The sequence below is a fragment of the Amblyraja radiata genome, chromosome 3 (genome assembly GCF_010909765.2).
Source record: "Amblyraja radiata isolate CabotCenter1 chromosome 3, sAmbRad1.1.pri, whole genome shotgun sequence".
Classification (NCBI taxonomy): Eukaryota; Metazoa; Chordata; class Chondrichthyes; order Rajiformes; family Rajidae; genus Amblyraja; species Amblyraja radiata.
In genome coordinates, this window is record NC_045958.1 from 113,674,948 (window position 1) to 113,689,995 (window position 15,048).

Below are 15,048 nucleotides of genomic sequence, written 5' to 3' on the forward strand. Positions count from 1 at the left end.
ACAAAACAGATCAGTGTGTCCATATACCATAATATAAATATATACACACATGAATAAATAAACTGATAAAGTGCAAATAACAGAAAATGGGTTATTAATAATCAGAGTTTTGTCCGAGCCAGGTTTAATAGCCTGATGGCTGTGGGGAAGTAGCTATTCCTGAACCTGGTTGTTGCAGTCTTCAGGCTCCTGTACCTTCTACCTGAAGGTAACAGGGAGATGAGTGTGTGGCCAGGATGGTGATGTGATTTAGAAGCGCAGAGGAAGAACGTTTCCATCCTTATGCCCCCGTCCCACTTAGGAAACCTGAACGGAAACCTCTGGAGACCTTGCGCCACACCCAAGGTTTCCGTGCGGTTCCCGAAGGTTTTTGTCAGTCTCCCTACCTGCTTTCCACTACCTGCAACCTCCGGCAACCACCTGCAACCTCCGGGAACTGCACGGAAACCTTGGGTGGGGCGCAAAGTCTCCAGAGGTTTCTGTTCAGGCTTCCTTAGTGGGACAGGGGCATTAGGGCTCTTAGTTACCCCATCACTGTTGCAATGCAGGAAATGTCAGGAAGAAAATAGCAGAAATAAACTAATAAGATTGGGCAAAATTAATTTAAAAACTCAGATACTGTATTCTGCACCTTGGTAGTTTTCTCTTTCCTCTGTACGCCATGGTTGTTTTCATGTATAGTATTATCTAATTTAATTGCAAACAAAAGCTTTTCACCGTGTCTTTGTTTAGTTTAGTTTAGTTTATTATTCTCACATAGAGTTATAGAATAATACAGCATGGAAACAGGCCCTTCGGCCCAACTTGCTCACAACAACCAACATGTCCCATCTACACTAGTCCCACCTGCCTACGTTTGTCCCACATCCCACTAAACCTGTCCTATCCATGTACCTGTCCAAATGTTTCTTAAAGGTTGCGACCCGCCTCAGCTACCTCCTCCGGCAGCTTGTTCCATAACCGTTGTGTGAAAAAGTTACCCCTCAGGTTCCTATTAAATCTTGAGGGTATGTCCTCTGGGCAAGAGACTCTGTGCATCTACCTGATCTATTCCTCTCATGGTGTTGTACACCTCTATAAGATCAGCCCTCATCGTCCTGCACTCCAAGGAAAAAATAGTAGACTATTATCTGAATGGTGGCCGATTAGGAAAAGGGGAGATGCAACGAGACCTGGGTGTCATGGTACACCTGTCATTGAAAGTAGGCATGCAGATGCAGCAGGCAGCGAAGAAATCGAATGGTATGTTAGCATTCAGAGCAAAAGTATTTGAGTATAGGAGCAGGGAGGTTCTACTGCAGTTGTACAGGGTCTTGGTGAGACGACACCTGGAGTATTGCGTGCAGTTTTGGTCTCCTAATCTGAGGAAAGACATTCTTGCCATAGAGGGAGTACAGAGAAGGTTCACCAGACTGATTCCTGGGATGTCAGGACTTTCATATGAAGAAAGACTGGATAGACTCGGCTTGTACTCACTAGAATTTGGAAGATTGAGGGGGGGATCTTATAGAAACGTACAAAATTCTTAAGGGGTTGGACAGGCTAGATGCAGGAAGATTGTTCCCGATGTTGGGGAAGTCCAGAACAAGGGGTCACAGTTTAAGGATAAGGGGGAAATCATTTAGGACCGAGATGAGAAAAACATTTTTCACACACAGAGTGGTGAATCTCTGGAATTCTCTGCCACAGAAGGTAGTTGAGGCCAGTTCATTGGCTATATTTAAGAGGGAGTTAGATGTGGCCCTTGTGGCTAAAGGTATCGGGGGGTATGGAGAGAAGGCAGGTACAGGATACTGAGTTGGATGATCAGCCATGATCATATTGAATGGCGGTGCAGGCTCGAATGGCCGAATGGCCTACTCCTGCACCTATTTTCTACGTTTCTATGTTTCTAAGAGAGTCCCAGCCTACTCAGCCTACTCAACCTCTCTCTACAGCTCAGGTCCTTGAGTCCTGGCAACATCCTCGTAAATCCTCTCTGCACCCTTTCCAGCTAATAGGAAGAGGCAAATTTAATTTAAAAACTCAAGATACTGTATTCTGCACCCTGGGTTTTCTTTTCTTTGCTCTGACAGTTCTGTAAGGAGTGATTCTACACATGTATAATATTATCCGATTTAATTGCAAACAAAAGCTTTTCACTGTATCTTGGTTTAGTTTAGTTTAGTTATTTATTGTCACGTGTACCAAGATACAGTGATCGGGTTTTATTTGCTTGCTATCCAGTCAAGAAAAAGACTAAAGATGGACACAAAAAGCTGGAGTAACTCAGTGGGACAGGCAGCATTTCTGGAGAGAAGAAGCGAGTGACATTTCAGGTCGAGGCCCTTCTTCAGACCATACATGAATGCAATCAAGCCATCCACAGAACAAAGACAAAGTAAAAGATAGTGTCCAAGACAACAATAAAGCATAATACAAACACAAGATATTTAAATTTAAAAAAATTAAATTTACAGCAAGCACAACCAGTTAGCAGCATGTAAAGAGGAATAACTACTTCACTTTTGTTTCCGTTATGTGGAACAGGCTTTACTTAATTTCTAATATTTGCTGTTTAAAAGTGCATTCAGAAACAACAAATACTGTAATGCAAAGCTCATGATGCATGAATTCATCCACCTGATCTATTTGTAATATCTATTGCAAGAGTGTCTATGTTGTTCTATAGGTTTTACAGTTTGTGTTGTTTCTGATAATCACCAGTTTCCCCATTCCTAGTCCATCACTCTCCTTTTCTCATAGATTGTTGGAGAAAAGGCAATGGAGAGAGAGAGAAAAGAGAGAGAGCGCTAGAGCGAGCAAGAGAGAGAGAGAGTGAGGGAGAGAGAGGGAGAGAGAGAGGAGAGAGAGGGAGGGAGAGAGAGGGAGGAAGAGGGCGAGAAGGGAGAGAGAGGGAGAGTGGGGGAGGGAGAGAGAGGGAGAGAGAAGGAGAGAGAGAGAGGGAGAGAGAGAGAGTGAGAGCGGGAGAGTGAGAGCGAGAAAGAGAGCGTGAGAGCGAGAGAGAGAGCGAGAGAGAGAGTGAGAGCAAGATAAAGCCCTAACTTGTTCAACCTTTCTCTGTAACTTAGTCAGCAATTAAGTTACAGAGAAAGGTTGAACAAGTTAGGTCTTTATTCTTTGGAGTGCAGAAGGTTAAGGGGGGACTTGATAGAGGTCTTTAAAATGATGAGAGGGATAGACAGAGTTGACATGGATAAGCTTTTTCCACTGAGAGTAGGGAAGATTCAAACAAGAGGACATGACTTGAGAATTAAGGGACAGAAGTTTAGGGGTAACATGAGGGGGGAACTTCTTTACTCAGAGAGTGGTAGCTGTGTGGAATGAGCTTCCAGTGAAGGTGGTGGAGGCAGGATCGTTTTTATCATTTAAAAATAAATTGGATAGTTATATGGACGCGAAAGGAATGGAGGGTTATGGTCTGAGCACAGGTGTATGGGACTAGGGGAGAATACGTGTTCGGCACGGACTAGAAGGGCCGAGATGGCCTGTTTCCGTGCAGTAATTGTTATATGGTTATATGGTTATAAGATAGAGAGAGCGAGAGAGACAGAGCGAGAGAGAGGTGCTTAAATCAATCTTTGCTGCATTTTTTGTCTGTCAGCCTCATTCAGTATCCCTTTTCTTCAAATCAGTGTACTTCCATTTGTCTTCCCCTCGTTATCTTTCAGCAGCACCTTTCAGACCTGCAATTTCTATTGACAAAAGAGGGAAGGGTAATACATGCAACACCAACACCATCCGTTCCAGTTTTCTCTCCATGTCAGTTACACCAGCCTGATGTGGACAAATATAACCAAACCATTATTACTGCTTTGTCAGAATCTTGCTCCTGCCGGCTTGACTGCTGATAAAAGTTCTCAATGGTATAAATAATATATAAAGGCATTAATAAAAGCAGGATAAACGCAAAAAGCTGGAGTAACTCAACGGGACAGGCCGCATCTCTGGAGAGAAGGAATGGGTGACGTTTTCCGGGTCGCAACCCTTCTTCAGACTGGCTAGGGATAAGGGAAACTAGAGATATACGGTGATGTGGAGAGATAAAGAACAATGAATGAAATGACTGATTCCAGGGATGTCAGGACTTTCATATGAAGAAAGGCTGGATAGACTCGGCTTGTACTCGCTAGAATTTAGAAGAATGAGGGGGGATCTTATAGAAACTTACAAAATTCTTAAGGGGTTGGACAGGCTAGATGCAGGAAGATTGTTCCCGATGTTGGGGAAGTCCAGGACAAGGGGTCACAGTTTAAGGATAAGGGGGAAATCTTTTAGGACCGAGATGAGAAAAACATTTTTCACACAGAGAGTGGTGAATCTCTGGAACTCTCTGCCACATAAGGTAGTTGAGGCCAGTTCATTGGCTATATTTAAGAGGGAGTTAGATGTGGCCCTTGTGGCTAAAGGGATCAGGGGGTATGGAGAGAAGGCAGGTACAGGATACTGAGTTGGATGATCAGCCATGATCATATTGAATGGCGATGCAGGCTCGAAGGGCCGAATGGCCTACTCCTGCACCTATTTTCTATGTTTCTATGATATGAAAGATACGCAAAAAAGTAACAATGATAAAGGAAACAGGAATTGTAAGCTGTTTGGAGGGTGAAAGTGAGAAGCTAGTGCGACTTGGGTGGGGGAGGGATAGTGAGAGAGGGAATGCCGAGGCTACCTGAAGTGAGATAAATCAATATTCATACCACTGGGCTGTAAGCTGCCCAAGTGAAATATGAGATGCTGTTCCTCCAAGTTGTGTGTCTCTGCACTCTGACAATGGAGGAGACCGAGGACAGAAAGGTCTGTGTAGGAATGGGAAGGAGAATTAAAGTGTCCAGCAACCAGGAGATCAGGTTGGTTCAGGCGAGCCGAGTGAAGGTGTTCCACAAAACGATCGCCCAGTCTGCGTTTGGTCTCGCCGATGTGTAAGAGTCCACATCTTGAATAACGGATGCAGTAGATGAGGTTGACATAAGATAAACAGGGTTGGATTCTAAAGGCGGAACAGCCGTACTCTCTTCAGCAACCACGAATTATTACAAAGTCTCTCATAAAAAAGTGTCAGAGAGTCATGCAGGCTGGAAACAGGCCCTTCGGCCCAACATGCCCACACCGGCCAACATGTCCCCTCTACACTAGTCCGTTTGGCCCACATCCCTCTAAACCTGTCCTATCCATGTACCTGTCTCTAAGTGTTTCTCAAACTTTGCGATAATACCTGCCCCAACAGCTTGTTTCACACACCCACCACTCATTGTGTGAAAAAATTACCCTTCAGACTCCTATGAAATCTTTTCCCCCCTCACCTTAAACCGATGCCCTCTGGTTCTTGTTTAAGAAGGAACTGCAGATGCTGGAAAATAGAAGGTAGACAAAAATGCTGGAGAAACTCAGCGGGTGCAGCAGCGTCTATGGAGCGAAGGAGATAGGCAACGTTTCGGGCTGAAGACGGGTTTCGGCCCGAAACGTTGCCTATCTCCTTCGCTCCATAGATGCTGCTGCACCCGCTGAGTTTCTCCAGCATTTTTGTGTACCCTCTGGTTTTTGATTCCCCTACTCTGGGCAAAAAATATCCTCTACTCCGAGCTATTAAACCTGGCTCGGACAAAACTCTGATTATTACCAACCACTTTCTGTTATTTGCACTATCAGTTTATTTATTCATGTGTGTATATATTTATATCATGGTATATGGACACATTTATCTGTTTTGTAGTAAATGCCTACTATTTTCTGTGTGCTTAAGCAAAGCAAGAATTTCATTGTCCTATACAGGGACACATGACAATAAACTCACTTGAACTTGAACTCACTTGAACTTGAACTTGAACTACTCTGGGCTTCTCTGCACCCTTTTCAGCTAATAGGAAGAGGCAACATTAATTTAAAAAAACTCAAGATACAGTATTCTGCACCCTGGAATTTTTCCCTTTGATCTGACAGCTGTGTAAGGAATGATTCTACTCATGTATAATATTATCTGATTTAATTTACAAACAAAAGCGTTTCACTGTATCTTAGTTTAGTTTAGTTTAATTAATTATTGTCACGTGTACAAGGATACAGTGTTTGGGTTTTATTTGCGTGCTATCCAGTCAAACAAAACGCTACACATGAATATAATCAAACTGTGCATAGTACAAAGTAAAAGGCCCATGACAACAATAAACCATACTAACACAAACACTAGATATTTGAATTAAGCAGATATACATCAAGCACAACCAGTTGGCAGCATGTGAAAGAGGAATAACTACTTCACATTTATTTCTAACATGTAATATTAATAAAATAGTAAGGCATTAATAAGAAAAGCAGGTTTGGATTCTAAACCTGCCCACAACTTCAAGCTTGATTTGCCCACAAGCGACCAACATGTCCCATTGACTCTGGTCCCACCTGCCTGTGTTTGGCCCATCATTTTTTATTTTGTCTTACTTTGATTTTTCATGGAACAAGATTTTGAAAGAAAATTAAATATAGGGGTGGAGAATTTCTATAATAATGGGAAATAGTAAACAATTACCTGGAGGTAACTCTAACGATGGAATATTATGGGATTGTCATTTGAATCGGAAAGAAAATGAGACAAAGAACTTCAGCTGATGAGGTGAGAATAGAATTATTAAACATAAAAGATGGTGGCACGGTGGCGTAGCGGTAGAGCTACTGCCTTACAGCGCCAGAGACCTTAGTTCGATCCTGACTACAGGTGCTTGTCTGTACAGAGTTAGTACATTCTCCCTATGACATGCGTGGGTTTTCTCCGAGATCTTTGGTTTCCTACCACACTCCAAAGACGTACTAGTTTGTTGGTCAATTGGCTTGGTATGAATGTAAAATTGTCCTTAGTGTGTGCAGGGTAGTTTTAATGCACGGGGATCGCTGGTCGGTGCGAATCGGTGGGCCGAAGGGCCTGTTTCCACACTGTATCTCTAAACTAAACTAATTAAATTCATCTTTCGTCGATAAGGAGTCAATTAATACATATTTGATTCTTGATTAGTAAGGGTGTCAGGGGTTGTGGGGTGAAGGCAGGAGAATGGGGTTGAGAGAGAAAGATGGATTGGTCGTGATTGAATGGTAGAGTTGACGTGATGGCCTAATTCTGCTCCTTATGAACTTATGAACTTAGGCAATGGTAGCCATTAAAAATGATATATCTCAAATAGTAAGCTTATTTGTCCATACCTTAAGGAAGTCTCCAGCCTGACAATCTATGTTGACATTATTGTACTCCAAAGAGATGACCTCATCGGGATCGACCATTAAGAAGACGGCACAATTGAGCTGTGGTCCATCTGCCCTGAATGAGAACTGTCCTTCGACCATCAACATGTCCACACATTCTGTGGACAGAAGGAATCAGTTTAGTTTAGACGTACAGCGTGGAAACAGGCCCTGTGGCACGCTGAATCCGTGACTATCATAGATCACGAGTAACTCCCACATTCCCTCCCTCCCTCCCCACTGCCCCACCCGAGTCATCCTAGTAGTTCCCATGTTCACATCCTCTTTATCACCTCTTCTCCAGCCATCAATGGACCATTATGGGCTCCACCCTTCGGTCTGAAGAAGGGTTCCATCCCGAAATGTCACCCATCCTTTTTCTCCGGAGATGCTGCCTGACCCATTGAGTTACTTCAACACTCTGTGTCTCTTTTTGCAATCTGTAGTCAGTTCCTCGTTCCTATATTCTGAGCCGAGTTGTTATCTGCTCCAAGATTAAACATGGTTTGAGCATCGCCGAAATCAATTTGCGGATCACAGCTTTGGATTCTGTGGGCAGCTGGGTTTGAGCTGAGCAGGGGTGGATGGACAGGATAGGGTACATGGATAGGCCAGGTTTAGAGTGATATGGGTCAAAGACACGCAGGTGGGACTAGCCTGGATGGGCCGGGGTGGGCATGTTGGGCTGAAGGGCCTGTTTCCATGCTATATCACTCAATGACTATTTCCATAGGTTTATGGTAAAGGGGAAAAGATTTAATAGGAATATGAGGGGTAATATTTTCAAACAAAGGGTGGTGGGTGTATGGAACAAGCTGCCAGACGAGGTTGTTGAGGCAGGGACTATCCCAGCATTTAAGAAACAATTAGACAGGTACATGGATTGGAAAGGTTTGGTGGGTTATGGACCAAACGCGGGCAGGTGGGGGACTAGTGCAGCTGGGACAAGCTGGCCGGTGTGGGCAAGTTGGGCCGAAGGGCCTGTTTTCATGCTGTATGACGCTATGACCCTCTATGACAGAATGTGTGAGTCCAGTTACACTAGTTCTGCCACCAATCGTTAACAAGAAAGGAGGCACAAGAGAACTGCAGACGTCGGAGCCTTGATCCGAATACGAAGTGCTGGAGGAACTCAGCGTGTCAGGCAGCATCTGCGGAGGCAATGGGCGACGACGTTTCAGACCTCCAGCCAAATGCACAAACTGCTGCAGTGGCTCCAGGCGGGTCTGGCAGCATCTCTGGAGAACATGGATAGATGTTTCGGGTCGGGATTCTTTAGACTGATTGTGGGGTGGGAATGGAAGGAGGGGCGGGAGGGGGCGGGAGGGGGGTAAAGGTGCGGGAAAGAAAGCTGGAAGAAAGAAAGGGCAGGAATTGGTCAATACAGTCGGGGGGGTGGGGGGGGGGGGGGGGGTCGGGAGGGTTCACAGGCAGATGGTTGGATGAAGGCCAGAGCTAAAAAGACACAAGGTGTGAGACAAAAGGATTGAAGAGTTTCGAATTGTGAAGCTAGAGGAAGGAACGTAGGTGGGAGGAATAGATCCAAGTTGGAAACATGGAATGGGGGGGGGGGGGGGCGGTGGGGGGGGTGGGGGGGTGTACTTACCTAAAATTGGAGAATTCAGTGTTCAGACCATTGAGTTATAAATGGAATATAAGCAGAATGTGTCTACTAGTACAGCTTCCATTCACAAACAACAAGGCCACACTCACTCACCCAATCCCACAGTACTTACTCAAACTTTGACTGTAAATGTTCCCTTGCGGAAACTCTCGTTTCATCTCCGAACTTAGAAGCCCAAACGGGTCATCGTTTATGCCATTTTGCTTTAAAATATTGGACATGATGTTAAATATCAAACATTTGAGAAACCCTTAAAAAGACTAGCTATTTATTATGAACGGCGGTAAAAGCATTAATAGACATAGAGTTATCGAGTCATAGAGTGATACTGCATGGAGACGGACCCTTCGGCCCAACTTGCCCATGCCAACCAAGATGCCTCGTCTACACTAGTCCCACCTGCCCGCGTTTGGCCCATACCTCCTTCAGGGACAGTTTCTTCCCAGCTGTTATCAGACAACTGAATCATCCTACCAACAACTACAAAGCAGTCCTGAGCTACTATCTACCTCACTGGAGACCCTGAGACCATCTGGAGACCCTGAGACCATCTTGAATCTGACTTTACTGGTTTTATCTTACACTAAACGCATTGTGCTCCATTTTTCCTGGGTCATCGGTGCCGGCTCTGATTTGTTCGGTACCTTTTCATACCTCTAGTTTCCCTCTCCCCCGACTCTCAGTCTGAAGAAGGGTCTCGACCCGAAACGTCACCTATTCCTTCTCTCCAGAGACGTTGCCTGACCCGTTGAGTTACTCCAGCACTTTGTGCCTGTCCACAAACAAAACAAAGCCGGCTGGGGAAACTGAGTCATGGGTTCAGTTGGAGAGCCTGTTAAAGTTATAATAATCAATTCATCAGCTGCCGATGGAAAATCTCTGCAATTGGATCCTCGACTTCCTTATTCACAGACCACAGTCTGTCCGTATTGGTGGAAATGTGTCATCCTTGAATAACAATCAGCACTGGAGCATCTCAAGGCTGCGAGCTCAGCCCCCTGCTGTACTCACTCTATACTCATGACTGCCTAGCCAGACATAGTGCGAACTCCATTATCAAGTTCGCCAACGATACCACTGTTGTGGGACGTATCACTGATAGGGACGAGTCAGAGTATTGAAGTGAGATCGACCGATTGACCAAATGGTGCCAGCACAATAACCTGGCTCTCAACACCAGCAAAACCAAGGAACTGATTGTGGACTTCGGAAGGGTAAGATGGGGACCCACGGTCCCGTTTATATTAACAGTGGTGGAAAGGGTCAAGAACTTCAAATTCCTCGCCGTGCACATTTCCGAAGATCTCTCCTGGTCCCAGAACACTGATGCAATCATAAAGAAAGCACATCAGCGCCTCTACTTCCTGAGAAGATTACGGAGAGTCGGTATGTCAAGAAGGACTCTCTCGAACTTCTACAGGTGCACAGTAGAGAGTATGCTGACCGGTTGCATCGTGGCTTGGTTCGGCAACCTGCGCGTCCAGGAGCGGAAAAGGCTGCAAAAAGTTGTAAACGCTGCCCAGTCCATCATCGGCTCTGACCTCCCTACCATCGAGGGGATCTATCACAGTCGCTGCCTCAAAAAGGCTGCCAGCATCATCAAGGACCCACATCATCCTGGCCACACACTCATCTCTCCGCTGCCATTAGGTAGAAGGTACAGGAGCCTGAAATCTGCAACATCCAGGTTCAGGAACAGCTGCTTCCCCACAGCCATCAGACTATTAAACACAACTTCAAACAATCTCTGAACTATAACAACCTATTGCACTTTATCTTATTTATTTATATATATTCTATGGTATATGGACACACTGATCTGATCTGTATTTATGCCTACAATATTCTGTTGTGTTGCAGCAAGCAAGAATTTCATTGTCCTATCTGGGACACATGACAATAAACTCTCTTGACTTGACTTGAATAAATACTGTAAATCAGTTTGCGGAATGAAAAATAAGAGAAACATATCGTAACAGGTTGAAAAATGTAACCACGGAAATAAAACAAGGACTAACAAAGACATATGTGTGGCGGGATGAGCAGATGAATGGACGGGGGAGCCGGTGTGAAGGCGCTGACTGATGGAGGTCTCACCTCGATGTATCTGCCTTGTCCCTGGAGAACCCTCATCCACAGCAGCGCGATTAGCAGCGGAACCTTCAAAGCAGGAGGCATCTTTCTTTCTGTCTCCGTGTTGTCAGCGGCTCGCAGTCAGTCCGGAGTGGTGGAGAACATGATTGAAGCCTCCCCGCTTTTATACTGCGCTGGACGCTGTCTATAAAGCGTGTCGTGGGTAGATGTCGGTCGCTGCGAGCAACAGCGATCCCATCTCCCCCCGCCCCCCTAGGTTAGGTGAAACTGACACAACACACACTCGCATTGTTATTAACACTGAAACATGAACAGATATTCACTCGAGAAGCTTTTGACATTCGGAGCCATAAAACATTGTTTCTGTCCAGTCTGAAGAAGGGTCTCGACCCGAAACGTCACCCATTCCCTCTCTCCTGTGAGATGCTGCCTGGCCCGCTGAGCTACTCCAGCATTTTGTGTCTTTATCACTGTGTCCTGAAAACCGTCCTCGTTATAACAAAGAAGCCTCTTAAGTGGTGAAAACGGACACAAGTGCCTGATTAACTCAGCGGGTCAGGCAGCATCTGTCGGAAGGCATGGATAAGCGGGGACACTCCCGAAACGTCACCTATCCATGTTCTCCAAAGATGCTGCCTGACCCGCCGAGTTACTCCAGGGTACACAAAATTGCTGGGGAAACTCAGCGGGTGCAGCAGCATCTATGGAGCGAAGGAAATAGGCGACGTTTCGGGCCGAAACCCTTCTTCAGACGTTACTCCAGGACTTTGTGTTCCGCAACCATGTAAATATGTTCTTGGACATCTGTCCCTAGAGAACATGGATTGGGTGGCGTTTCGGGTGGGGACTCTCAAATTTTCCATCCTGGTAAAAAAAGACACTGGCTGTCTACTCTATCTGTGCCTCTCGTCATTTTATATATTTTTTATCATGCCTCCCCACAAGCTCCCACTATTCCAGAGAAAACAATCAAAATATGTCCCACCTCTCCCAAAAGTTAATATCCCCTAATCCAGGCATCATTCCGGTAATCCTGATGTCTGTATGGAATTTGCTCGTTCTCCCTGTGACCGCGTGGGTTTTCTCCGGGTTACTCGGGTTTCCTTCCACACTCCAAAGACGTGCAGGTTTGTAGGTTAATTGGCTACTGTAAATTGTAGAATAGAACTAGTATATTGGTGATCACTGGTCGGCGTGGACCCGGTGGGCCGAAGGGTCTGTTTCAATACTTACACACAATACTCCAGGAGTGGTCTCACCAGGGCCCTGTACAACCTCAGTAGGGCCTCCTTACCACTAAACTCAAATCCTCTCACAATGAAGGCCAACATGCCATTTGCTTTCTTCACCGCCTGCTGTATCTGCATGCTTACTTTCAGTGACTGATGTACAAGCACACCCAGGTCTCTCCTTTCCTAATCTGACACCATTCAGATAATAACCTGTCTTCCTGTCCTTGCCACCAAATGGATAACCTCACATTCATCCACATTACACTGCATCTGCCATGCATCTGCCCACTCACCCAACCTATCCAAGTCACCCTGCAGGATTGAACCTAGGTCTCTGGTGCTGTAAAGCAGTAGCTCTGCCACTACGCAACTGTGTTGCCCACTTTTTAGAATGGCACATGCACATGGTGTCTGCAGGGGTGGAAGATTGCAACCTTCACCCTGTTTCGACTAATGCAATCAACTCGACGTGCACAAACGGAAGATCAAATAGAACAAGTTGTCCAACAACTTTAGGCTGTGCTCGCCATACGAAAGAAGAAGAAGAAGATGGTGTCTGCAAGGTTTTAATGAGCAAGACTTCCAGAATAGAATGATCAAACATAATAGATGGTGGCATGGTGGTGTAGCGGTAGAGCTACTGCATTACAGCGCCAGAGATCCAGGTTCGATCCTGACTGCTGGTGCTGTCTGTATGGAGTTTGTACGTTCTCCCCGTGTCCTGCGTGTGTTTTCTCCGGGATCTTCAGTGTCCTCCCACACCCCAATGACATACAGGTTTGTAGGTTAATTGGCTTGGAATTTAAAAAAAATTAAATTGTCGCTAGTGTGTGTAGGATAGTGTTAGTGTACAGGGATTGCTGGTCGGTACGGACACGGTGGGCCGAAGGGCCTGTTTCCACATTGTATCTCCAAACTAAACTAAACTCTACTGAGTTGTTTGAGTGAAACTTAGTCAGAACCTGTTTCTGATGATTACGACACTTTCAACAGCTTGTTGCAGACATTTTCTCCCTTGAGAAATGCATGTATCCATCAGAGAGTTACTATAAACCCATTGGGATGAATTGGATTTAATGTAATGGAACAAAATTCCTGCTATGCCCACATTGTCTGATTTTAATTCAATAATCTATTTCCTATGCGCTGAAAGATATTTTCTATTTGCCCGTGTACTTAGTTCAAATCTCTTGAAAGACAAAATAAAGGTCATAGTTTAAGAATAAGGGGTAGGCCATTTAGGACTGAGATGAGGAAAAACTTTTTCACCCAGAGAGTTGTGAATCTGTGGAATTCTCTGCCACAGAATGCAGTGGAGGCCAATTCACTGGATGTTTTAAAGAGAGAGTTAGATATAGCTCTTTGGGCTAACGGAATCAAGGGATATGGGGAAAAAGCAGGAACAGGGTACTGATTTTGGATGATCAGGCATGATCACTTTGAATGGTGGTGCTGGCTCGTAGGTTTCTATGTTTCTAAAATTATTCTAATCTTGGTTTGAATGATATATTGTGCTTCAGTAAACTTGCCTAGCTTTCTGCTTGAACTTCATATTCCCAGATTAATATTTAGTTTAATTTAGTTCAGTTTGGAGATGGAGCACGGAAACAAGTTCTCCGGTCCACCAGGTCCGCGCTGACCAGCGATCGATGCACACCAGCACTATCCTACACACGAGGGATAATTTGCAATTTCTACCGTAGCCAATTAAACTGTAAACCTGCACATCTTTGGAGCGTGGGAGGAAACCGCAGCACCTGAGGAAAACCCATGCAGTCACGGGGAGAAGGTACAAATTCCGTACGGACAGCGCTCCTAGTGAGGATCGAACATAGCACTGAAAAGAGCCTGTCCCACGAGCATGTGACTGCATGCGGCAAGTGCGACCTAACATGTTCGCTTGAGCCGTACGACCTCGCGGGGCCGGTCCCGTTTCGATCGCCGGAGCCGTATGGAGTTGTGCGGAGCTGGTCCCGACATCGCGCGGGGCTCCGAAAAACTGGCACTGTCCAAAAATTCCGCGCGGCATTGGCCTGCTGGTCCGCAGCCGCATTAAGGCCGTACGCACCGCCTTGATGGGCGTGCGCAGCGTCTTGACGCCGTACGCAGCCTCTTGACACCGTACGCAGCGTTTTGACACTGTACGCCTAGCGCAAACTTCCAGCGGACTTCGCTCGAACTTCACGTCAACTCGTACGGGATCACTCGACCTCCGCGCGGCCCCCGTTTCTGGTTTGATCGCGCTTGCGCATGCAGTCGCATGCTCGTGGGACAGGTCCTATAGGCAGCAACTCTACCGCTGTACCACTGTGCCACTGAAATATTGTGATAGGACATATTCCTGTTTCTGTTGCAGTTAATATTTACGGTAAATTTTAAAGTATTTTTTTACCATAATATGAATATTTTAAATTTGTCCTTTAGGCGCCTCCCTATACTAATTGTAACATGAATGAGTATGGTGATTCATGACTATTATCATTGAAAGATGCTTTTTGTAGAGGGTGAATCAGCCCCTTTATTTAAATATGACATTCTTTATTGTTGGCCCATAAGAGTTAAAGACACGCAGGTATAATTATTTGGCGTTCTGTTTGCTTGGAAATTACCGTTAAAATGGCACACTGAGTAGTAACTATGCTTTTCTCAGTTACATCATAGATCAATTGGAACCAACGCATGGATAAGTGGACTCCAATGCCTCGGAGGTGGATATTATCCATCGTCAATGCCACCTGAAAATACCCGATGGGTGTTTTGATGACTAAAGAAATAAAATTATTATTCCTACACGCATTTAACACTCTTGTTGACGTACTAGATTGAATCATAAAATTAATTGGTTTGCATTACATGCCATTTAGCTAGAAC

At 45.2% G+C, this 15,048-nt stretch overlaps 1 protein-coding gene across 1 annotated transcript in view; it reads right to left on the reverse strand.

The window, feature by feature from the left end:
* Window positions 1–11,138, reverse strand: part of LOC116971446 (corticotropin releasing hormone binding protein) — a 31,078-nt gene extending 19,940 nt beyond the window's left edge. The window contains exons 1-3 of the mRNA XM_033018615.1: window positions 10,949–11,138; window positions 8,964–9,054; window positions 7,189–7,346 (exon numbers count right to left, since the gene is read on the reverse strand). Of these exons, the coding sequence (XP_032874506.1) occupies window positions 7,189–7,346; window positions 8,964–9,054; window positions 10,949–11,029 (330 nt within the window). The 5' untranslated portion in view covers window positions 11,030–11,138. The remainder of the gene's footprint in view (window positions 1–7,188; window positions 7,347–8,963; window positions 9,055–10,948) is intronic.
* Window positions 11,139–15,048: the final 3,910 nt, after the last annotated feature.